This window comes from Gymnoscopelus braueri (assembly GCF_963280865.1).
Source record: "Gymnoscopelus braueri genome assembly, chromosome: 13".
NCBI classification, from domain to species: domain Eukaryota; kingdom Metazoa; phylum Chordata; class Actinopteri; order Myctophiformes; family Myctophidae; genus Gymnoscopelus; species Gymnoscopelus braueri.
The window spans coordinates 36424706-36449665 of NC_137615.1; the positions used below are offsets into that span (position 1 = coordinate 36424706).

General features: G+C 41.0%; 1 protein-coding gene across 1 annotated transcript; it reads left to right on the forward strand.

Annotated features, from left to right (window-relative positions):
• Window positions 1–16830: 16830 nt before the first annotated feature.
• Window positions 16831–21743, forward strand: LOC308098319 (butyrophilin subfamily 1 member A1-like). Its single transcript, XM_080446632.1, has 4 exons — window positions 16831–16934; window positions 17107–17209; window positions 19231–19605; window positions 19884–21743. Exons 1-4 carry the CDS (start codon window positions 16932–16934, stop codon window positions 20291–20293), a joined length of 891 nt encoding a protein of 296 aa, XP_080302758.1. The 5' UTR covers window positions 16831–16931; the 3' UTR covers window positions 20294–21743.
• Window positions 21744–24960: the final 3217 nt, after the last annotated feature.

The window sequence follows — 24960 nt, forward strand, 5'->3', positions numbered from 1 at the left end:
ATGTTTTCTAAATAATATTATAACATATTGAATCTTATAAGGGTTAATTTAACTGAGATGGGTTAAATTGAATTCAATGGAGGAATTCAATGTCGTTAGGATGATATTGCCATAGTTATGTGTTAGTTACCAGGGAAGCTAACACTGCCTGTAAGGAATTATGGGTAATGGAGTAGATAAGAGGTCATTTTGGAATGAGTTGCCATAGCAACGTGGCTGTTACAGACCTTAACTAAACGGAAATCTCCACAAGGGATTGTGGATATTGGAGTTTGCTTAACAGTGAAAGTTACTAAATTAGATGAACAAACTCATTCACATATGCTGATGGTGCTGACATTATGGCAAAAATAAAGGAAATAATATTAATAATGGGCTGACAGTAATAAAGCTATAAGGGAGTTACTGTAATTGGAAGGAATGGGTTAAAGTTATATTGAGCCCAATGGCCCTCACAAGGTCAGAATGTTCTCATAACAATTCGGTCACAGACTTTTCTGAGACAGTAAAACTGGTCTAAAATGAAATCCTTGGCATTCTACAAATACTATAGGGTGAAAATTTAACATGAAGTCAAAAATGATGAGTTGGTCAACGAAGCAAAAGGGTGGGATTCTGTTATGCCAGAAAATATTTCCCCGTCGCCATAAGCAGAACCCCTTCTACCAAAACAAAATAAAAAACTAAACACTAACGAGAAAAGAAAAAAAAAACATTAGATATATAACTTAAAACCAACCCATCAGAAACTGGACTAATGAATGCCAAATAATCAAATGGAATTAATACGCTGGTGTGCCCTGGGTGTCGTGGAGAATAGCCAAGTCCTAATCACACATTAGGCACAGCAGAGAAGGAGAGGGCAGCGTCATAGGGGTCATAGGTGGGTGTCTAGCCAATACCAGGGCCCCAAAACCAGCAGGGAGGATAGACACTTGATTCCATGGTCCTGGTTGGTTCTGCTGTCGGTTTGCCCCGGATCCCCCGTTGTGGTTTTGGTTATTCTGTGGTGCCTGTAGGCTGATGTGTCCCTCCCCAGTAATCACGGCCTGTAGTTTAGCCCTAGGCTTTGGTTCGGCTATGCAATTGTTGTAATACTGAGCTAGAGTAGTGAGTTCCTCTGTGGTTTTCATTTTCCATAAGGGATCATTCATAGTGATGGCCTGTTTTAAGTGAGGGCGTAGAGCCTCCATTAAAGAGGTGGTTAAACAATTTCTGGTAGCCCACCTGGCCACTGGTTAGGCCTGAGTGGCGGTTAAACTGGGTTATAAATTTCTGAATGAATTCCGAGACATCCTCTCCGTCTTTCTGCTTGATGTCGGTGAGGACAGATAAATTAGTGTTATCACGCAGGAGACCTAGTGCGTTCCCTATCATTTTGTTTACAGCTTCCTCGTGGTCTACCTGTCTTATCATTTGGGGTCTCTGTTCGTCCAGAGCTGGTGGCTCGGTACGGAAACATTGGATCGCACAACCATGTAGGTCGAGGAGGTGGGCCCCCTCTGAAATCTGATGTGACATGGCTTTCGGGCTACTTTTTGCAATAAGGTCCCTGACTTCCGTAGTGTTAAGCTGGTGTTCTATTATCTCTGCTTTGAGCGCGGTCTCCCACCCCTCTGGATTGTCCTGAATATTAGGTAAAGTTTCTGCAATGTTCTTAATATCTTCAGGAGACCATTTCCTGTACCTATAAGCCAAATTGCCACCCCCCTGTGTATAGGCAATTAAGGGAGCAATCAGTGTTTCTATCTGATCTACTGTATGCTGTGCAGTAAGTGATTGTGTAGGGTGCGTTTTAGTGTTAACCCGACGTTCATGTAAAGATTTTGATCTCTTACTAGTGCTTGTGTCAGATGGAGGAACGTGGGGTCGGGGTGAAAGTCCTGGTGGCGCACCGACAGCAGGTCCAAGCACCGGTCCAAGCAGGTCCACATCCACTGGTGGGTCCCTGTCTGCTGAGGGGCCTTCGAGGTCCCTGTGACGGGGAAAAGATATTTCCCATAATGCAAAAATGTAATTATTCAGACGTGACTAAAACGTAAAAGACTGTGTTCAAAATCTATTTAGTATCTATCAAGAAGTGGGTGGGCTAGTGTAGACAATTGACCTGTTTTACTATAATTATTATCCCCTCAATTACTGATATAAAATTTAAATAAAACAATTCTGAGCGAATGCACGGCTTGTGGGAGAGAGAGAGAGAAACAGTGACAGTGACTACAGATTGTTGACACGTTCAAGGGACAGAGAGAGTGAGTGAGTGAGATAAAGAGGCCGTCAGCCCTACCCAAGGTTAAATACTTCTGTCTGTGGCCAAGTGGAAGGTTTAAATGACTACGTTCTAGTTTATTTAAAATACTCAAATCAGCAGGCTGTGTCTTATCCTAGAAAATAAGTAAATATCATACAAACGGTTCAGTGCTGATGTAATGCTGTTTAGGGTCTGATTGGATGAGATGCCTGTAGCTGGTTTTAGTGATACAGAGGTTGCCTGGAGCAAAGGTGGCTGGTTTCTAGATAAATGGGAATGAAATCAAATATTAAAGTTTAAAAATGAAAAATAATTGAATGGTGTATCTGGACTATATTATATTATAATAATTCCCCTGTGATTGGCACACACTGAATGTATCTGTGTGTGTCAGTCAAGGTTTAAATGATTTACAAAATCAAAGTAACATAGGATACAGAATGTCGGTTCTGCCTGAGTCATAAAATACCGAATATCGGTTCTGCCTGAGTCATAAATCTGGGTTCTGCCTGAGTCATAAAATACCGAATATCGGTTCTGCCTGAGTCATAAATCTGGGTTCTGCATAAAATACCGAATATCGGTTCTGCCTGAGTCATAAATCTGGGTTCTGCCTGAGTCATAAAATACCGAATATCGGTTCTGCCTGAGTCATAAATCTGGGTTCTGCCTGAGTCATAAAGTACAAAATCTGTGTTCTGCCTGAGTCATAAGTTGTGGTACCAAAAATTAAAACCAAATAAATGAAATAATAACATGTAGACAAATCTTTTTTTTACAAAAGATTACATATATACATATATACATCGCACATATACAAGTCAAGTAAACAACACCTAATTGTTGTCAATTGAACAGGCAAATGCATATATATATATATCTGCAACCCCCTATAAACAGATCTGAATACATGTATCTATGTACAACTGCAGTTAAAAACAAAGGAACAAATGTACCAGGCAATAAATATCTATGCACACACTGGTAGACACATATTGTGTGTCTGATATGTGCATATATATGTATTGACAGTATCTGTCCAAAAGATATAACAACAATACTAATAACAATTTTACAAAAAAATATATATATATGTACAAGTACGGCCAATGAGCCTCGTGTTAAAGTTAATGCAATGTCAAAATTATAAGTCAAGGAACCGAACCAAGAGGTAACCTGTGTCTTGTAGTCAGCTGGACGGAGAATCCCCCCACGTTTGAGGAATGTCTGTGAGCCGCTTGTCTCCAAAAACAATATTTAAAAAGAGGCTGATTCTAAGATAGCTGACCGGAAAGAGTCCTCGCGCGAAGAGGAGTCGTCCGGAGCCCCTCAGAGTCGACCGTGAAAAAGAAAGATGGGAGAAAAAAATCTGAAATTTTTAAGGCTGATTCTAAACGCACCGTCCGAGAAAAATATTTATAATAATTATGATAATAATGTCGGACAGGCCTTTAACCGTTCGAAGGACCAATTAATAGAGTTGATAAAGGGTCGTAAATCCTGCTCTATGTTAATTAAAACTATTTGTAGTTAAACAGCTGAAAACCCAGTGTAAAAAGGATGAGACGAAATCAAAGACAGACACAGGCCGGTTCTCAAATTAAAAGGTTGACATTGTATTAAGAGAAAGAATCAATCCACGAGGCACCGTACAGCAAAAATATCTCTCTGCCTAAACAGTCAATGATCACAACAGTTATACACAAATGAAGTGGTTATCAGCTCTGACGATGACATCGGGCCATGAGGAGCCTTGCTCGTAGGTTGAGAGAGAAGATGGCAAGCGGATGGTGTGACAGTTTATCTTGGACAAACAGCGTCCAAATGTCTCAAACAACACGTTGACCTCAACTCTGACCGGCGTCGCTGGAGGTGTTGTTGCTTTGTCATAGATGGTCAAGTTAACTCCAATGAGCTGTTATTGTATTCCTCCAGAGATAATCAGTGACCTTGGAGGGCCTGCGCTCTGTACAGCTCAAAACACATGCAGTCTCTAGAGGAAAGGAGAGACCTGATACTAGGATTAGTTTTGTCCAACCTCGAACTTAATAAAATCATAAGATTGGTAGGCAAACTTGAGTTAGGCCAAGATGGCCCACTAAAATAGGATATGATGGCATATATATCAATATTGTCGACAAAATAACTCTAACAGCCTGTGTTCGACCCTCCTTCTCTGTCTATGGTGAAGAAAAGGGTGAATAGCATAGGCTTATCAGGGGGAAGTTGCCAAATCGTGGACATTAATTATTGTATTTGTAGCGCTTTGAGCAAAAAAAGTGTAATTCCACCCCTGTATATTTTCTTTTGGTGCTGGGCCTGATCTAGTTATTAACAATTTGTGTAGTTGTCATTGTATGACAGCGTTGCCATTTGTCTATGTTCAAGTGATTTGATCCACTGCACAGGCGATTAGCCTTTGCAGTTTTACCAGAGCCCTGTTAGTCAGCATTACCTGCTTCCACCTCTCACGACGAGGACGTAGGGTTGGATTCTGAGAGGCATACATGTTTTTAGTTGGGTATCTAGGTGGGTCACAGAGTAAAAAGTGCGTACCATAAATAACACTATAGTCCTTCCCGCAGCTGACCCTGGTTCAAATATATGCTCTTACTTCAATGAGCAACCCCACCTGCCCTTTTTGTTTTGTTTTGTTTTTTTGCCAATACCCTTGGAAGGGTTTACACTACCATGGGAATATCCTCCACGTCACATGGATATAAAAGTCCTTTCCCAGCCAGATGTTTTGTATTTGTTATTTTGTCAGTATATAGCAAATTTACTGTATTTATTTGTTATTTTTTCTTCCAATTTAGTCTTCCCCCAGGCCCCGTCATGTTGTATTCATAACACCACATGTTGTGTCCATTACTTAACCCCTTCAATCCGGGAAAGCTATATATATATATATGCAATATATATATATGGTAACCGGAACGCTCGGTACAGCAACCTAGTCGGACTCTTTTTTTGTTTGGTGCAAGTGCATGGTCCGCTTGGTGAGAACAGTCGGTGCCAGCGAGGCAGAACATAAAACGATGAGCGGACTTGAGCCACGAGAGGCACCGCCAACCATTCCGAGGTCGCCGGAATGACTGGGCCGACAGTTCCGAGGTCGCCGGATTTGACTGAGGTTGTTGTACCGAGTGTTCTTGTATTCATACAGTATATATAGCAACACATACGATTTACGTACGGATTTAGAAGGCTTTTTTAGAATCAGCCTCAGGTCTAAATGGTAAGCAATGTAGCCAAAATCACAATAGGCAATCTAGGATTATAGAATCATTTACTGACCTCCCCTCAGACGCAGAACAAGGTGGAGAGTGGATTCTTTCTGAATGTTGTAGTCAGACAGAGTGCGGCCATCTTCCAACTGTTTGCCCGCAAAGATCAGCCTCTGCTGGTCAGGTGGAATGCCTTCCTTGTCCTGAATTTTGGCCTTGACATTCTCAATGTTATCACTTGGTTCAACCTCCAGGGTGATGGTCTTGCCAGTGAGGGTCTTGACAAAGATCTGCATTCCTCCCCTCAGACGCAGAACAAGGTGGAGAGTGGATTCTTTCTGAATGTTGTAGTCAGACAGAGTGCGGCTATCTTCCAATTGTTTGCCTGCAAAGATCAGCCTCTGCTGGTCAGGTGGAATGCCTTCCTTGTCCTGAATTTTGGCCTTGACATTCTCAATGTTATCACTTGGTTCAACCTCCAGGGTGATGGTCTTGCCAGTAAGGGTCTTGACAAAGATCTGCATTCCTCCCCTCAGACGCAGAACAAGGTGGAGAGTGGATTCTTTCTGAATGTTGTAGTCAGACAGAGTGCGGCCATCTTCCAACTGTTTGCCCGCAAAGATCAGCCTCTGCTGGTCAGGTGGAATGCCTTCCTTGTCCTGAATTTTGGCCTTGACATTCTCTATGTTATCACTTGGTTCAACCTCCAGGGTGATGGTCTTGCCAGTAAGGGTCTTCACAAAAATCTGCATGTTTGCACAATCTGAGTCGTTACTTTGAACAGCTGTAAGATCGTATTTCAGTCCTCCTTCTGCGCAGATTATCTATCAATATAAACTATCTATCTCTATATGATCTATTTAATGATTCTCTTAAATGACGAGTCAGAACTCTGCAAACATGAACTCTCTCTTTTATGTTGGCTGTGACATAACAGTTCTTACGTCACGTTGTGATAGATTTAGAGACACTGTCAATGTATCCAAAATTAGTACTTATTGCAGTACCCATTATCTGAGTGCTTGGAGACCACTGTATGACATCAGTCACGTACTGTATGACGTCAGTGGCGATAGGCGTCTCCATATTTGGGCAAAGGGCAGATTCCAGATTCCTGGAATTTATCGATTGGATATAGAATTGAGAGCGCACATTATTTACCTTATCTGTCTGTATCCTTTGTGTTATTCACACCCTACTATTAAGTTAACAAAACTGTCAGTTTAATGGGTAGGCTAAGCTGTAAAATATGTGTGCATGCTGTGTCATCTGACAGAACCCTTTTATTACATTTGTGTTGTATAGTGATATAGACTAGAAATTGATCAAACTATTAATAGAAATGTGTTTATTATAATTATTAATTGTGCCTTGGATTCTTGTAAATGTAGCCTTGATATGGTCCTTGTATCAGGTTAGAAACAGCCTAATTGTTTTCACAAAATAGTTTACTCATTCATCACAACTAACTCGTATCAATATTGTCGTGTTTTCACTTCACATTAAAGGTATGGTTCTCGATTCTAGGAAAAGGTTGTAGATAATTGAGCTCAACAGCCAATTACATTACACCTCTCCCTTCTGTGTTCCTGAAGCAACACTTGATTGGCTGGAACATTTTATGGCTGAACTGAATGTGAGACAAGAGAGAGCCCCTGAAATCTGTGTTCATTTTGAGGGGCCCTTTGATTAGGTGAAGCCCCAGCAGAGCCATTGACCAAGTACTCTTGAAAATAATGTAGCATTTGCTCCTGTAGTTCTTTCACCACCAGAATATCAGTGATGTCAAAATATGTCAGTGGGTGGTGTTAGTAAACTATAGGCTGCTCACTACAGCTTTGCAAAGAACATTGACAATAAATATTGTGGAAGTAATTGACAATCCACCGCTTATGACTTACAAATGGATATAAGAGAAAAATGGTTGAATCCCAGCCTTCCTCTCCATGCCTTATCGTTGCCCCAGGCTGTGCCATGCACAGAAACACATCTCACTTCAAAACCAATAAATCGCATTATTCCCCTACTGAAGTAAAAGAAGAGTTCTTTTAGATGCCTGAGAAGATCTGAAATAAAAATTTCCTCTGCAAACCTCAGAAGTCCTCCCACAGCCTGGCTTGACAGGTGTGTGTGTGATCAGCAACGGGCACTGCATTGCAGCACTGTTTGCAGCTTATTGCCGCCCAAGGCGAAAGAGGCAGGAGATGAGAGAAAGGTTCCACTAGTTACGATGGAAGGCTCACCCTTGGGGCATAGAGCACCTCCCCCAAATGGTTGGTTCAGGGAAATGTCCAGGGAAAAGCTTCAGTGAGAATATGTGCAGAACTCTTTGATATGTTTACAACAAACATCCTTTAGATGAGGGACTACTGTTCCAGTAAAGGGAACAGACACTGCAGACTACAATATATTATATTATAAAGTACATCTTAAAGTAGTACCAAAGGAAAGAATATACAGTAAATATAGGACTAAGTATTACAGGGGGGGGGGGGGAGCAGTAAGCTCCAATCTGATCAATCTAAGATGAATGCATTGCTTCAGGTGTGGAAGATTTAATTCATTTTGAACGTATTATTCTATTCTATAATGTTCGGTCGTAGACTTCTTGGTCATAAACAACAGGTGATTATCGTAACGACAACCATGGCCAATGAGCTGTGGCATTGCCCCATATTGTATGGTAAAACAAAATCATAAGTACAGTATACTGTGAAAAGATGAACCGAGCTGATACCAAGCAAGGCAACAAGGCTGCAGCATCATACTGTGTATACAGTACCGTATGTCTTCATTCTGCAATATTCTGCACTCTGTAAAGATAAAGCAAATCATGGAATACTATGAACAGATTAACCACTTTCAACCTGTTGACCCTTTTTAAGGCAATCTTTTTTTTATATATTTTTTTTTCATTTTTCAGAAAGATTTTCAAAATAGGTCAAATATTTTCGAAAATGTTTGGACATTAAATCATTTTTCAAAAATACTGAAAACAGCCGATTGACAAGCTCACAACACATGTGTAGATCTGCTATTTTTGCCACTTGGCCCCGTTGTACAACAAAGTATAAAAGCTTAAGTGGTTAACAAAGCTGCTACCAGGCAAAGTCTACTGCAAGGCTTTGCTCTTCATTCTGCAACGTTCTGTAAAGGAAAAACAAATCCACTAAAGCACTTTCGCCTCCTATCATCTGTCATGCTATGGAGTGTGGCTGGCAGCCAGGAAGGATATCCTGTTCTTGTTCTGACACTTCAAACGCCAACTGCCTCAGAGGCTCCCAGTATAGGGTTCCTCTCATTCTTCTGCCTCTGAAATCATTCCAATTATACTTGTCCTGGAGTGGGATGACCCCTATATGGACACCTGTACACTGACATACAGTAGGACCGGTTTCTTTTCCTGAAGAAAGGAACTTTGGTTCGAAGTTCCTTTGCGATGTGATCCAGCATGCACTCTCTTTACAGTATATATTCTCTCTGACAGTAGAGAGAAAAAAGGAAGAGAATTAAAGAATAAAGTACGGTAATAGATAATAATAAAGTAATAGAGAGAATACAGTAAAAGGAAGGCTGTATTAAACTGTGACACCTCTATCTCAGACCCCTTCCCCTCCTCCGTGTCTCTTTTTTCTCTTAGCGCTAATAGCTGTGACTTTCCTCACTTATTTTCTGCCTCTTATTATCAGCTAAAGTGTCTGGCAGGGTGGTGAAGAGGGGTGATGCTTTTTTTCTCCATGGATCAAAGTGGCATCTGGGGATGTCAGCCTCAGTTCACGTCAGCTTGTAAAATACTAGAAGTTCTGCCCGCTACGTGGGCAGAATTCTAGTACCCCCCCCCTAACCCCGCCAAAGAAAATTATGTTTGGGGGTAAAAAATCATGGGATAAAAAATTAAATAAAAAACAGAGGGTGCCCCCCCCCCCCCTTGGGAGTCCCTGGAGACAGGCCATGACCTACAGACACGGCGAAGGAAAACTGTGAAGCCACCCACAGCCAGCATGCAAGATGTTGCACATGAACTCAGCAGCCGCACTGAGGCGCTCCAACACAAACACTCTGACATTAAGCTTCACACAACAAACATCAGCGGCAAACATTCACCACAATGACAAATAAATGACGTCCGCGGGAAAATAAGCGAGGGCTTGCTTATTTTGTCTTTCCCTCCCTCCCTCTCTTCCTCTCTCTCTCTCTCCCTCTCTGTCTCTGCGTCAGCGAAAATTATGTCGCGCTGTTTAGCTGACTATTCTCTCTCTCCCACCCTCCCTCTCTCTCCCTGTGTGTGTGTGTGTGTGCGTGTGTGTGTGTGTGTGTGTGTGTGTGTGTGTGGGTGGGTGGTGGGGGTGGGGCGGGGGGGACAGCCATGACGCAACGGGACTTTTGAGATGGCTATTGGCAAAATAGGTTGACTTATTCGGATACATGCGTGTGACTGTTCGCCCCTGACGGTTCTCTGAATTTTTATTTTTAAATAGGCTCTGTCATGATTAATTGACCACACATATGAAGTGAAGCAACTAAATTCTATCCAAACGATATGTTATAAGTGAATTCCGTGCCTCAAAGCAGTAGTTTGAGAGCGTTTAATAAGCGAAAATAAGAAGTGAAGGCACTCGGACAACCAACAATGGCTGCCGTTCGTATTTTTTCAGGCTGCGAACTCGCCACCTGATTGGCCAACTTTTGCTGGCAATCACAGAACGATGAGCGACGTTGCCATGTCCAGGTTTTGTAAGCGTGAAGTGGGTGTGAATTGGTTAGAGAAAGTGCGGCGACGCATGCGCAGTGGGCAGCTTTGTGTGTTAGGTTGCTTGTTTTGCTCGCTTAGGTTGCTTGTTGCTCGCGCACGATCTGGCAACAGCGGGTTTTTTTGTCCTGAGTCCTGATTTTTTTGCCCTTTCAGCCAATGTCCCGATTGTAAGGTAGATATTTCCGTTCTGGATTCACAGATAGCTGGCTTTTTAATCTTGAGACTTGAGGGGCCTACTTCACAACTGACAGTCAAACACTGCCTGTTTTACATATTGTATAGAAACTGTATCTTGTAAAAGTGTTGGATTTTCTGAAATGTACGGCGTTCCTAATTATGTACAGCAAGATCTGACATTTCCTGAGCACTGAGTTTATGCTCTGGAGTCTGGATGATGCATGTACATATTATTTACTGTCAATATAGTGATGCATCATGCATGTTTGTCAATGACATGATTTAAAGAGACAATATGAGTCACTGTCTAAAGGAAGTGAAATTCCTCTACAGCGATGGAATATACCTGGGGCAAAAAATAAAACAAAAAACACATTCAGCCAACACCCTTGGAAATCTTGGAAATTCACCCAGTGTTGCCATCTGTTTTCACACATCTTACTTATTTGCTTATTTGGCAGCACAGTAAAACATTCTATGGCAAGCCGCAACACCTCGATCAAATTAAATTAACAAGAAACCAACTAGAAACACTGCATCACAGCTGTACGCCTGCAGTTGCAGTTTACAGTTTACAGTTTACAATTTACAATTTACAATTTACACCAATGTCTGTCCAGACTAATAATATAAGGTGAAGACTTTGAATAAATTTAATAAAAGCTGTTAAGTGTATTTATTAGTGAAATGTAAGTTACAGTATATTTTTCATACATATTGACATGTATGAAATGTGTTTTGTGAGGTCACAATTACCTTGACCTTTGACCACCAAATACTAATCAGTTCATCCTTAACGGACGGACGGACGGACGGACGGACGGACGGACAGGGACAAAGCCTCTGGCCACAGCTGTTGCCGGTGGTGACACATGAAACTGTTAAGCAATCAGCAATCAGTTTACTTTATGTACAGTATTTACCTTCAGTAATCAGTCCTTATTAAAGACAAAGGTGAATAAATGGATTTAATGAGGTTGTTATGCTGTTATTTTTTGACAAATTGTGAAATAAATGCTGTTTCCTCTCTACTAAGCTGGTCTATTATTAATACACACCATAATTGGTGTCATGAATGTTGGCGGCCATAGCTGTATGGGTAGAGAGGCCGCCTGTGAAACAGAGGTCCTAAGTTCGATTTCCAGCCGCAGCAATGTGTTGGTGTCCCTGAGCAAGACACTTCACACCCAATATGGGAACCCAGTCTGTAAAATATATATATATATATTTTTTTTTAATGTAATCTTTTCATCAGTGAGATGGTTAGGATGAAGGTGAGGTCACACGTTCCTGACGTTTTGTTAACTAACGGGGGGATGAGTTCACTGAGTCAGTCAACTGTGCATCATCACTGCTAAAAGTACAAAAGTACTGGCATATTTTCTAAAATAGGTGATCTACAAGCTCACAATGTGTCAAGATGAAATAGGGCTTAACTCATTAAAAGCATCTGTGGCATTTTAGATTTTTTTGCATTGGCTATTCAAAAATAGCAGATATAAGAGCTCGCAGTGTGGCAAGATGTGACGAGCTGAGCTTTTTTTTTGAACATTTTTGAAAAATCATGAAAGTGTGAGAACCGATTTACAAGGCATTTGTAGAATCGGCCTTAATGGGTTATGGAGTTAATAATAATGTAATAATAATCTAAACATGCAAAGTAACCTTGCATGTTTAGACTATGTTTAGAAGTGTAAGATATTGAAAAATGGACATACTCAAGTAATATAAAAGTACCTAAAATTGTACAGTACTTGAGTAAATGTACTTTTGTAGTTACTTTCCACCATACATGTTTCAGTAGGTAACACTCCTGAAACATCAGCTTCAGCAGGTACTATCAGAATAAATGCAACTCAGACAACGGTATTTGATGATGTACTAGCATAGAGTTTGATTACATGTACAGTAGTCATCATTGGAAGGTTCTAGTCCTGTTTCCCTCATGTTTGAATCATTCTATTCATTTTCAGTTCATTTGGTAAAGGCAATTATGATGATCCTGTCCCATCCTATTGGAAGGATGGTGCTGTTATTAATTGCATCTGTGGGGACAAAGATTGGAATGGACTCCCTGAGTGTGGGCAAATACATTGTATTTCAGTCAGATAACTCACAAAGAGATTGAAAACATTCTATTTATAAAATATTAATAGCGGTACAAGTGTGAATATTGTATTTGATCTTCTTCTTCAGGCCCTTGTGGAAGAAATTAGTCTGGAGGTAGAAATCTTTAGATGCATACCGGTACGTATGTTGATTAATAGAATAACAAACAGAGCCATGCCTGCAGACACGACTGAAAAACATCCATTACAATCAATTAATCTTGCATAACCGTTTTCCTGTTTTTCAGAACATTCTGCTACAATAACAGTTATCTCAGAACTGTCTGGAACATTCTATTATTATTCTCATCTCTGGTGACCTAATACAAGAGCTATTTCTGCTGCGCAACAACCACTGATATTATTACTGCGTCACAGTCTAAACATATCAAACAGTCTGCATTTATCATAGAAATATTGATGTGTTTACATAGTTTGAAAAATATATGGAATATATGAACACATATGTGGCTCAGGTGGTTAGGCATCGGAAGGTTCCCAGTTCGACCCTCGGCTCCCCCTGAGTTAGTGTCAAAGTGTCATTGAGCAAGACACTGATGCCTAACTGCTCCCGATGAGCACGTTGCCATGGTGCCTTGCATTGTTTCCTCTGCCATCGATGTGTGTATGAATGGGAGAATATAATGCACATTGTAAAGCTCTTTGGATAAAGGCACTATCAACCAATAGATGCTATGATTAATGTATAGGAGGCAACCATTTAATGGATACATATAGGAGGCAACCATTTAATGGATACATATATATATATATATATATATATATATATATATATATATATATATATATATATATATATATATATATATACATACATATGGCGTGTTCCCAATGGCCGTCGTTGCTAAAGGACATCACATCGCCCTAGATATCCAAGATCAGAACCAAGTACACAGCTGAACATTGAAAATAAGATAAGAGATGGAAGATTTGTAAGGAGTCTGAATCTCATACTGAAAATTGCACAGACAATGATGCTAAGGAAATAGGAATGATTCATTCAACTGCCAACCACAGCTGCTTGTTGGACACAGGTTTTCCGTGCTCAGAATGAGTAATTTTGAAAGAAATAACAGTGCTACAATTTTCAGTATCAGACACCATTGCAAACATTACTCCCTGTGTGTTTTTCCCCACAGCACAGCCAAATAGGCTACATCAAACAGCATTATTCAGGTCAGGCAGGCAGTCATCCGACACTATCTTTAATAGAGCTTGTATGTGAGATGGCCGTGTTGAGATATCAGAGTGCATGCATTATCATATCAATAAAATAACATAAACCAACCTGTACTGATATTTTATCTATGTTTCCTTATGAATAATAACCACTATATAGGAGAATAACTTATTAAGATGTTTAAAATGTCACAACAGTCTGGTTTGCAGGTTACTTTATTCTTCATAATTAATTGCAAACATAAAATGACTACATCAACCTCCATCTACAAAAGAATAAGCCAGAGAAAAGAACATACCTTATTTCCCTTATACCAGGGGAAGCAGGTGAAGGTTATTTGCTACAAGCGCCTTGAGAAATGGAGCATGGCGGCACCAAGGTAGTGGCTCTCCAGGTCGACTGCGCAGCTGTAAGCAACAGGGACAGTGAAATCACCACAGCCCCCAAAGGGTCTCCAAGGCCGCGTAACGACTTCGGGCCCAGTTCTACTGTTTGAACTGCCGACAGGATGTGGAACTACGGATTCTTCCGCAAATGCAACCTCTGCACCACCATAATAGGTCCTACCTGGGGCTCACACTCTCCACTACAACAGTACCAAGTGGGGACACCCCTGGAACATGTGGGGGTGACAGGGTCGACCTATAGGCCCCTTTCCTGTCACTGGCCATGGAAACCGCATATGTGTTAGTAGCCATGGATTATTTACTTTCAAGCATTACTTCACAAAGGGGCCAGCTGGCATACGTGGTTCCAGATCAGAGTGCTGCTACCACACAGGAGAGCCCTACTTAAGTACTGTACTTAAGTACAATTTTGAGGTATTTGTACTTTACTTGAGTATTTCTAATTTCCAATACTTTTACTTCTACTCCACTACATCTCAGAGGCAAATATTATACTTTTACTCCACTACAATTATTTGAAAAGTTTTAGTTACTAGTTACTTTGCAGATATAAATTATTACATTATAAAACATACATTCACCACTTTAGCCCTATTTTATACATAGGCTATTTGAAAATAGCAGATCTACAGATCTCACAACGCGTCGCATTGCGACGCGTTGTGAGCTTGTAGATCTGCCATTTTCAAACATTTTTGTACTTTTACTTTTGATACTTTAAGTACATTTTGATACCAATACTTTTGTACTTTTACTCAAGTGAATTTTGAATTCGGGACTTTTACTTGTAACAGAGTACTTCTACATTGCAGTATTGATACTTTAACTTAAGTACAACATTTGAGTACTTTTTCCACCACTGCCCTTCTACACCTGAGCGGTTTAACTGCACCATGACATGACTACATAGCAAACTATCTCTGACCGCCAGCAGAGAGACTATGACCTCCACTTGCCCCATATCCTGTGGGCATACCAGACTGGAGTCCAGGGATCGACATGTTGTACCCCGGTGGCTCTTATGTTTGGTCGAGAACTGTGTACCCCAGTGGACCACCGTCTGAATCAGAACTAAGGGTGGAGGCTGGGTTATCTCAGCAACAGGAAAGAAGTTCCATAGCTAATGGACTTCATACACTGTGCTGGCTAAACTCTCTGATGTGGTCTATAGAGTGCAGCTGGTAGGGGGCCGTGAGGCAGTCCTCCATCAGGATCGGCTGGCACGTTACCAACACCTCACCAGCACAAAACAGAACGGGGGGGATACGGAGAGACCCCCACAGAGGATGACTCTCACCCTGGATCACCAGAGCTTACCAGGCCTAGTGGGAAGCAAAGGAGGTGTCGGTCTCGGCAGCTTCTGGACTTTGTGTTACTGTAGGTACGCAGGTTTCTGGAGACAAGGTGCGGGCTGCTGGGGTGTGCCAAAGTGACAAAGATGGACATCACAGCATGCCTCTTTGCGCACACAATACTTATTGTTTATTGATGTGTTATTGTACATGTTATTTGATTTAAGAAATGGATTGCGTGGCTTTATACATTTACATTTATAAATGAACGGCTAAATAAAACAGAACAATAAATTCTGTTTTATTTAACCGTGGGTGCAGCTTTCTTTTTATATGTGACTTTGAGAACTTGCTATGGCTCTTCTTGGAAGCCTTCAGCCCACTGGTCATTACATTATTTCTACACAAATTAGAGGAATGCTACCAAACAGCACCTCTCTCTACTCTCTCTCTCTCTCTCTCTCTCTCTCTCTCTCTCTCTCTCTCTCTCTCTCTCTCTCTCTCTCTCTCTCTCTCTCTCTCTCTCTCTCTCTCTCTGGGATCAATACCATTTTTGGGTTTCTGATCCGGTCTGGAGTGGAAATAGCTTTACGTCATCAGGCGGCCGGAACACACGACCGAAACCTCCAAAAATTATTCCCCTAGTTTAAAATGTGTTGTTTGGTATAATCGTTTAGTTTCCTTTGGTATAATAATAGCACGACTTGCGAGAGTAAACTAATTCATTTGCATTAGGTGGGGAACAAAAACAATGCGACACCAACCGGAACACAATTTTTTCCCCTGGATCACGCGACTCAGTTTTTGAATGAATGCCAGGCTTTCCTCTGTGGTGGAAAGCCTGGTGACGTCACGCAAGGTTACTTTCAGTGAGTTTGTGTGTGTGTGTGTGTGTGGGTGGGTGGGTGTGAGAGAGAGAGAGAGAGAGAGAGAGAGAGAGAGAGAGAGAGAGAGAGAGAGAGAGAGAGGAAGCAATGATCCCATAAAGATACATGCTGATCAAAGCTCACCCTAGAAGAGATCAAGTTTCTCCCCAAGGCTATGCGTTGTGAGCGACTGAGCAGTCAAGATGATGCAGCTAGTACTTGTGTGACAAATGAACAGAATAGAATTGGTGGACCACCTGAAACCCGGCCTATTTTGACACCTAGTGCACCTGAACATTGTTTTTCTCCCCCATGTAACCTCGGGGCTCTGTAAAAATGTCAACAAAAATGTAGGTTGAAATGTGCTACACAAATAAACGTTCCTTGCCTTAACTTTCCCAGATTTCTCAAGACTTACGGTAAACTGCATTCCCTCAGCACTGTTCATTGTTCAGTACTCATTCCAGAGTCTCTGACATGACAAGTCCATGCATGTTAGGTGAAAACACTGAAAGCCTACCTGAAGTAGCCTATGTAACCCTTCATTAGTCAGGTTCTCTTGCATGCACGATCATCTTCCTTCCTACTCCATACATACTATATCATCATTGGATTAAGAAATCTATCAGCATTGGATTAAGAAGACATCATGGTACAGTACAAACAAAATTGGCATACATAATGTTGTGTCTAAAGCTTCATGTTTTACCTTTGATTTGTTACTTCTATGTTTAAAAAGTGATAAATAGTGACAACATTTCGTTGTATTCTGAATACAATGACAATAAACATCTTATCTTATCAAATATTCCTTTTATATACAGACCAGAGGACCGAGTTTGTCCTGGGGTGTGAGAACAGAGCTTATCTATGGCTGTGTGTCTGTCATCTGGCTGGCTTCACTAGTTAGCAGCGCCGACATTGATGGTGAGTGCCACTTTATGATCAGACGAGGAGGAATGTATGGACGGAAAAGACAAAATGTGAAAAATGTGCAGTCCAACAAACTGTAGTTGACAGACAGCATCTAGTAGATTGTATTGTTATTTCAGTGGCGACTTCACAAAAAGAAAGTGTGCTAAACCATGTGCAGTGCCGCGAGGGCGAGGCGGAGAGGAAACTCTCATGTTGTGTCTTGTCCTCCGTAAGAGGATAAATGTAACACTTTAGAATAACTATTCTGTATAAATAGTTAATAGGTCATTCACAAACTACTATTTGTACTACAGTACCTTCTAATGACTTACGTTTAGTATTTGTTAATAGTTTATAAACAACGTTCAGTACAAGAAAGCTCTGCTGCCAATTCCTCCTACCATGTAGTCAAACACCCTACTGGAAAAGGCAGCGCCAGAGCTCTTCCCTAGTCAGCTATAGAATAAAGTCCCAATAAGGTCTAAAAACTATTAACATGGTTGCAACAAATATATTATTTACTAACCTTTAATGATGATTTTTTTTTACTGACTCCTTAAACATGTATTTTTGTTTAGATAATTCCCTTGATGGAAGGCCTGCTGGGTGGCTGTAGTACTGTAGGGGCAGGGAGGCTGTTCATTAGTCTGACGGCCCATTATTTCAATGTCTCAGTAGTCCGACAAATGTTACATTAGTGTGAGGTTAAGGTTAGGCATAGTGTTTTGTGAGTTTAAAAGGGTATTTCACTTTAAAACACTTCTGGGGTCATTTTAACATCTCTGGCTTTTGTGGGCACTCCAGACAGTTTTGAAGTAAGCTTGGTTTGATATTTTCAGATTTGATATTCATTTTATCAGACACGTCGTCGTCCCCCTCATATATAAACCCATTGAACTTCAAGCTCCATTTGAACCATGTTAAGACTCATTGAAAACACACGTCCCTGGTTCTCGTGATCTATCCTTCTTTTTTCATGACTTTTTGATGAAGAGAAAAAGAAAAAAAGAAAACGCTAATTGAAAAACCATGCCCCCCTCACTCATTACAATATCAGTCACCAGAACCAGGCTTTCTATAGGGGGCTGATGAATATCAAATATCTAAATACTGAATCAAGCAACTTAAAAACAGAAATAATCTGAGTAGATGTTAAAATGACCCCAGAGGTGTAATACCCCTTTAAGGTTAGGTTTAATGCACACTGTCATACCAGTGCAGGGAGGGTGCTGTGTGGTTTTAGTAGACCGTGGCAGGCCGGCTAGAGTGCAGGGAGGGTGCTGTTTGGTTTTAGTAGACCGTGGCAGGCTGACTAGAGAAGAAGGCTCTGGTGTTGCCTTTTCCAGTACTGATGATGTTACAATAGTATAGGAGTTGGCAGCAGAGAGAGAGGGTTTACTTGTACTCAGTTATTAATCAACTTAACATGTTCTATTAACAAACATGTAATAAGTCTTTAATAACTCATTAACTAACAGTTTGTTGTGGGTTCGAATCCACTGTGGTGCAACCAGCTTTGTCAAGTGTCTACACGAACACAATTGGCCCGTGTTCGGGGGGGGGGGAAGCCGGACGGGGTGGGTGATATTGGTCATTGCATGTATTCCTACGGGCTGGGGCGGCACCTGTCAGCGGGAGTGTTGGGCGGGAGGAGTAGAGCGAAGGCTCTACATCCTCCTGGTGGGGGCTCCTCACTGGCAGGTGAGTCAGTAGGATACGACAGTAGTGACTGACAACACAGAAATGTGTGCGGGGAGGAATTAATTGGTATAACGACTAAATTGGGGAGAAAAAGGGGTACAAAAAAATTGCTCTATAAAAACAATATATAAAAAAATAACAGTTTGTTGAACGATCTATTAACTAATTATATGGCATAGTTATTCTAAAGTGTTACCAGAGAGGAAACATGAATCATGAAAACAGAGAGGATTGGCCAATGATGCTGCATCTATCAAAGTAAACAAACCAAAAAATTGCAATAAAGACTATGTATCTACTATATTGAGGTTTCTCTTTCTGTCTCTCATCAGGCACCAGTCCTTCCAATGGTACAGTGATCAGTGGCCGTGCTGGCACAACAAGAGAGGTGCAGCTTGAGACCAGTCCTGAGGTACTGGCTCAGTGTGGTAAACCTGTAAATCTGACCTGTGATGCCAGCTCAGACAGTGGACTCGGCATCAAAGAAATGTACTGGTTCAGTGCTGTGACAGAGTTGTGTAGATTTGAAAATGGCAAACCACTTCATGAAGGCCCTGGGGTCAAGTGTGAAAGTACAGGATCTGAAACTGGACACAGGCTGACCATGACTCTCCTGAACGTGATGCCGGACAGTCAAGGACAATACACCTGCAAATTGCGCTCCATACGTGGAATAGAATATGCCAAAGCCAACATAACACTGCAAGGTGAGCTTACCCACTTGTTCAAAAAAAAGGAGAAAATACATAATCATCTACACAGTATGGTATCGAAAACCTTCCAGTGGAGTCAGATAACTCTCTTGTTTAGATTCATTTGTGTTTGAGTTTTCTTGAAGTAAAGCAAGTTTATTTTTTAAACACAAGCAAGAATCATTATTGCTGCCTGTCAGATTAATACAAGTGCAAGTGCAATACCAAAATTGCAGTAACATATTACTGTCTGATGTCATCTCTCTTTCTAAACCACTCCCTGATTCTTCCAGGATGCTTTGGAAATTCCAACCACAGCTCCGCCTCCGACAGCGAGTCTCAACTTGAGTGTCGCTTCTACGGTATTTACCCCTTAGGTACAGTCCACTGGTTCCAGGGCAATGTTAACCTGACACACGATGCAGCCACAGACACAGAGGAGGACCAGAACAGACTGTTTACCATCAAAAGTACACTCAAAATCCACAAAGCACCTGTCACGCCTGTCAATTGCTCACTGTGGATACCTAGCACAAGGACTTATCTCGCCACCGAAATGATTCAAGTGTTTGAACACTTGAATGACCAGGAACATGCCCCGTTCCAGGAACATGCCCCGCCAGGATCATCACCGACATTGTTGGTCAAACTGCTGTGGATCCCTATCATGGTGGGACTCGTTGTGGTTAAATCCATCACTTAAGAATGACACAGCACCGGAAGACAAAAGTAAAAACACGAAACTAAAGTCAATGAGGCTACAATCTGCTCATGTGGAGTGGAACTTCAGCCACACAGCTATTGCAATGTGAGGTTTTTATTTGAGCTACTGAATGAGCTTTGCTGTACAATACTGCCATCAAGCGGAGAAGTTTGATTTCAAACATGCACTGTACAAACAAACTGTTCCAAATACACTGGAATAGCCCTACGCAGACCTCACAGTTGTTGCCATTGTCTCTAAACAGTGGAGCCTGACACAGTCTATATACTTACTTGCTGAGGTTCAACATGTTCATGAACTTGCAGCTGTAGCCTACCATCCCAATATAATCACTTAAATAAATATGGACTATGAATACCACTCACTTTAAAGGATCTACACCATGAATTTAAAAAATATATTTGATATTTAATATCATATGGTGTATGTCCCTCAAACCTTTTTCAAAAGGTTTGAGCCTAAATCATCACTCAGATATACTCATCCCAAGTCAATCTCTGGCTTATACAGCACTTTCAGCTGCAATACCAAAACGTCATCTTGGGCAGGGGGGGGGCTACTGAGCAATTCTGTCTGTTAATTAAAAAAAATATTTAAAAAAATGATTAAAAAAAAAAAAAAAGGAAAAAATCTGCATAAAAAGAAGCATCTAAGAAAAATCACTTTGAACATTTTTGAACAATTCCACCAAGTGTTTGAGGTGCCTGTTTCACCCACTTCCGGGGGGCGGAGCCAAAATCCGAGCCCGAAGTATTTGTTCGTAGACCCCCACTTAGGGGGGGTAGAAAAAGTTTCGGAGCGATTCGGGCACTTTTCATTTAACATTGGGTTTGCCATCATTAATGTTTGTGATGTCAGAAACATTGCCATTCTGAGATCGCCTGTTCAGACACGCCCATTCTGGAAATCCATGAAATGAGAAGGAATGACTGAATTAAAAAAAAAACATTTTTTGGGGTACAAGAGACACTGGGGACCCCAAAAAATACAAAAAACCAAGAAAAAAAGTGATTTTCATGGTGTAGACCCTTTAACCATAGACAAGAAACTGTGATTGCGTTACTGCTGCTATTTTTATATGCTGGATATGTTTTCCACCTGCACATGAAGCATTTCTGCCTTCCTTCCATAGTGCCATCTATCCATTGTATATATTTTTTTAATCATGCACCTTATGTATATTGGACTTTGTATATATGATTAGTCTGTGCCTTCCTGTTATTGACCTGTTCCTGTTGTGTGTTGTGTTCTTTTCCTCTTTATTCTCTCTTCCCTATTCTAGCTCTTTTTGTAACAGCAATATTGAGAGCTCATACAAAACATATTTCACCCACTCTTTTACACCTGACCATAAAGTTGATTCAGATTCGGATTGATCTGAAGTATATATTTTACAAAGATAAGGATTTAAAATACTTCAAAATGACTATGAATGTCATACTGTGTCCTTTTTTTGTACTTGCAGCTGAGGCTCTGGCAAACTACAGTATAATTTAAAAATAAAATAATTTAGTCCCCTTTAGTTAGCAGACTGCCTCTCTACCCACAAAGCTAACTACGGCTGTTGACTACACCATTGGTTCTCAAAGTGGGGTCCAGGGACCCCCAGGGGTCCTTGAGGGGGTTCCAGGGGGTCCCCAGGTAAATGATGGATAGTTACGAACCAAATGGACCCTTATGTGGTTGTAACTCTGAGAGTTTATACAAATGGAACCAAATGGACCCTTACGGGTCCATTTGGTTCCATTTGTACACTCTCAGAGTTATGGTGGTCGGTGGTCTAATGCAGGGGTTCTCAAAGTGTGGTCCAGGGACCCCCATATGGCCCTATATACATTATAGCAGCTATTTTCAAAACATCTCGACATTCTTTGAAAATGTCTGAATAAAATGTTCACCACAAATCTTGTATGGGGGGGTCCTTGGCACAAAATCTTTTCAGATGGGGGTCCACGACCAAATACACATTAATCTAGGGGTCCTTGATATGAAAAAGTTTGAGAACCACTGAACTAAACACACTCCGGAAACCAATGTCAGCGTCCCCTATCAGGGCTGTTCAAATGTCCCCTCTGCCTCCATTTCCTTCAGTCAGCCACTGGGAGGCGCAGTCTCCCCATCAATGAGAACACGCTACATAATGGTTTGATTGATTGATTGATTGATTGATGTAGTTTATTTAGTAAGACATGAGAATAGTACATGACAGTACATAACAGTACATGGAAGTACAAATTCACAATACAAGGTCTACTAAACTGGAACTCTCATTAAGCACTAAGCTTGTTTAAGATGAGAACCCCATGCACACAAATCATGATGATATATAAGAGGCAGACAGATATACACACTACTATACAGAATGTCATACAATCAGCTTTCAGGTTACTGGTATGAAGAGAGGAAAAAATATATATATATACAAAAGAGGAAAATTAAGGAGGGTTAACCTCGCATCACCAGTCTTTACATAATGGTTAATGGAGTTGTCCCAACAGTAGCTGGTATTCTTGTCACATTCTGACCTGTCCACAGGGAGCAGAATGTTTATTAATAATGATGATGATGATGATGACAATTGCCTTAATGAATGATGACAGGGGGTTTGTCTCTTTAATATGGATTGGAAGTGTGTTCCATAGAGAGGGGGAGACAGCTGAAAAGGTTCTGGGGTTTGCAGGAGGTTTGCATCACCATTCACCAGTCCTGAGGCATGGGGGGGTCTGGTGGAGGAGGTCAGGGAGATGGAGAACGATTGTTGTGAGTTTATCGTGTGTTTGAACAGGACAGAGCCAGTGGAGGACTGGTGTGATGTGACAGTGTGCTGGTGAGCAGATAGGAAACAGAGTTCTGTACACTGATTGAGGAGTTTGTAAGTGCTAGAGTAGTGCTTCTCAAAACAAATTATTTCAAGGACCCCCAGTTTCATGTGCATTAGGCCACAGACTCCCATGTGACACAATTTGTGTACAAATGGAACAGTTTAATTTGTACACTCTCTGAGTTACCGTAAGGGTCTATTTAGTTCCTAACGATAAATCATATTTGCTGCTGGGGACCCCCTGGAACCTTCTCAATGACCCCTGGGGGTCCCCAGGACCCAGACCCACATTGAGAACCACTGCCGTAGAGGATAGTATTCAAGCCTGGATGTTTTAAAAGCATGAATGAGGATTTCTGCAGCAGTAGACAGTGACAGATTGGGTCAGAGACAAGAAACACGAAGGCGAAATAAGACTGTTTTGACATGAGGCAGGAAGGATGGGGTCCAGGATGATTCCAATGTTACAGTCTTGAGTGGAGGGGCTAACAATGGAACCATTGATGGTGAGGGAAAAATGCTGGGTGGAGCAGGTGAGGGTTTGTCATCTCCTAATAAATGACTGTTTGTTTTTGTTCAAAAAGTAAGCCTTACAGTATCACATCACTATCATTGTTTTGTAATACTTTTCCTTGTAGAAGGTTTTCAACAGGCTCATACCGTGTTTCATGACAACCCTGAATGAGAAATGTATATTAAAAAGATGATATTGAAAGTTGGAAAACATTGGTCCATAGGATGTGAACTTCTGCTCTGTGTAAAGACATCATATACTGATGTAGAAATGGACTCATAAGGGTGAAGGGTCTAGTTAAACTTACGATAAGCACAATTTAACTCAATAACAGAATTAGTTGTGTGGAAAACGTTGAGAGAGAACACTGACAAGGACAACTGAACATTAGTGATGCTTAGCCTGCGAGCTAGTTCAAGGAGACACACTCGAGAGGTTCACATGCATACAGTATGCAACACTATGTGGGCAATGTATATGTTTATTTTCTCTCCTGCTCTTGCTCTTACTCTACCTCTACCTTACTCTACCTCTATCCTCTCACGAAAACTACAGAAAGAAGGAGCGCACACAAAGAAAAACAAATCACCCACTTCTTTACACCTGTAAACCTGCAATGTGACAATAAAGCTGGGGGGATTGTTATATACGTATACACCTCCCTGCTCTTAAATGGTTGTCTTCTAATGTGCTGAGCAGGGAGTAGGCTAATATACAGTATAACAGAGCCTGAACACAAACAGCAATAATGTATTTACACACTTGTAATTGCCTTTTATAAATACATTTTATCAATCCATTTGTGAGTGTGATCTGAGTACTCTTTGTGTGTGTTGCAACATTCACCAGTTCCTTCACAGTACAATACCCAGAATGTAACATACTTTATTCATTCATTAAAATGGAACAGATTGCTGTTAGATTCATGTTATTCACATTAGATTCATGCAACGAACCAAAGCAAAAACACACACAAGCTACCACATGTAAACACACCCAACATTTAGCTGTAAAAACACACCAGATAACTATTACTGTATATTGTTAAGATGTTGTAATTTCAGCAGATAACTCTTTCACAGATCCACTGGTTCATGTCAAAACATGATAAGTCATTCCATCCTCTAGTGGGTTTGCTTAAATTAATAAACTCAGCACAGTCTTCTTCTTCTTTAGGTCCCTTGTTATCAGGCTGAGGGTGGTACCAGTACCTGGTGAAGAAGGAACATTTCATTCTTAACAATACAATACGTTTGTTTTGTTTTTTGTTTTTTTTATCATGACCTCAAATTATAATTTAGGTATTAAACA

Coding starts and splice junctions, on each gene's coding strand:
- LOC308098319 (XM_080446632.1), top strand. Junction 17,210..19,230: donor TAGCAGCGCCGACATTGATG/GTGAGTGCCACT, acceptor GTCTCTCATCAG/GCACCAGTCCTTCCAATGGT. Junction 19,606..19,883: donor AGCCAACATAACACTGCAAG/GTGAGCTTACCC, acceptor TGATTCTTCCAG/GATGCTTTGGAAATTCCAAC.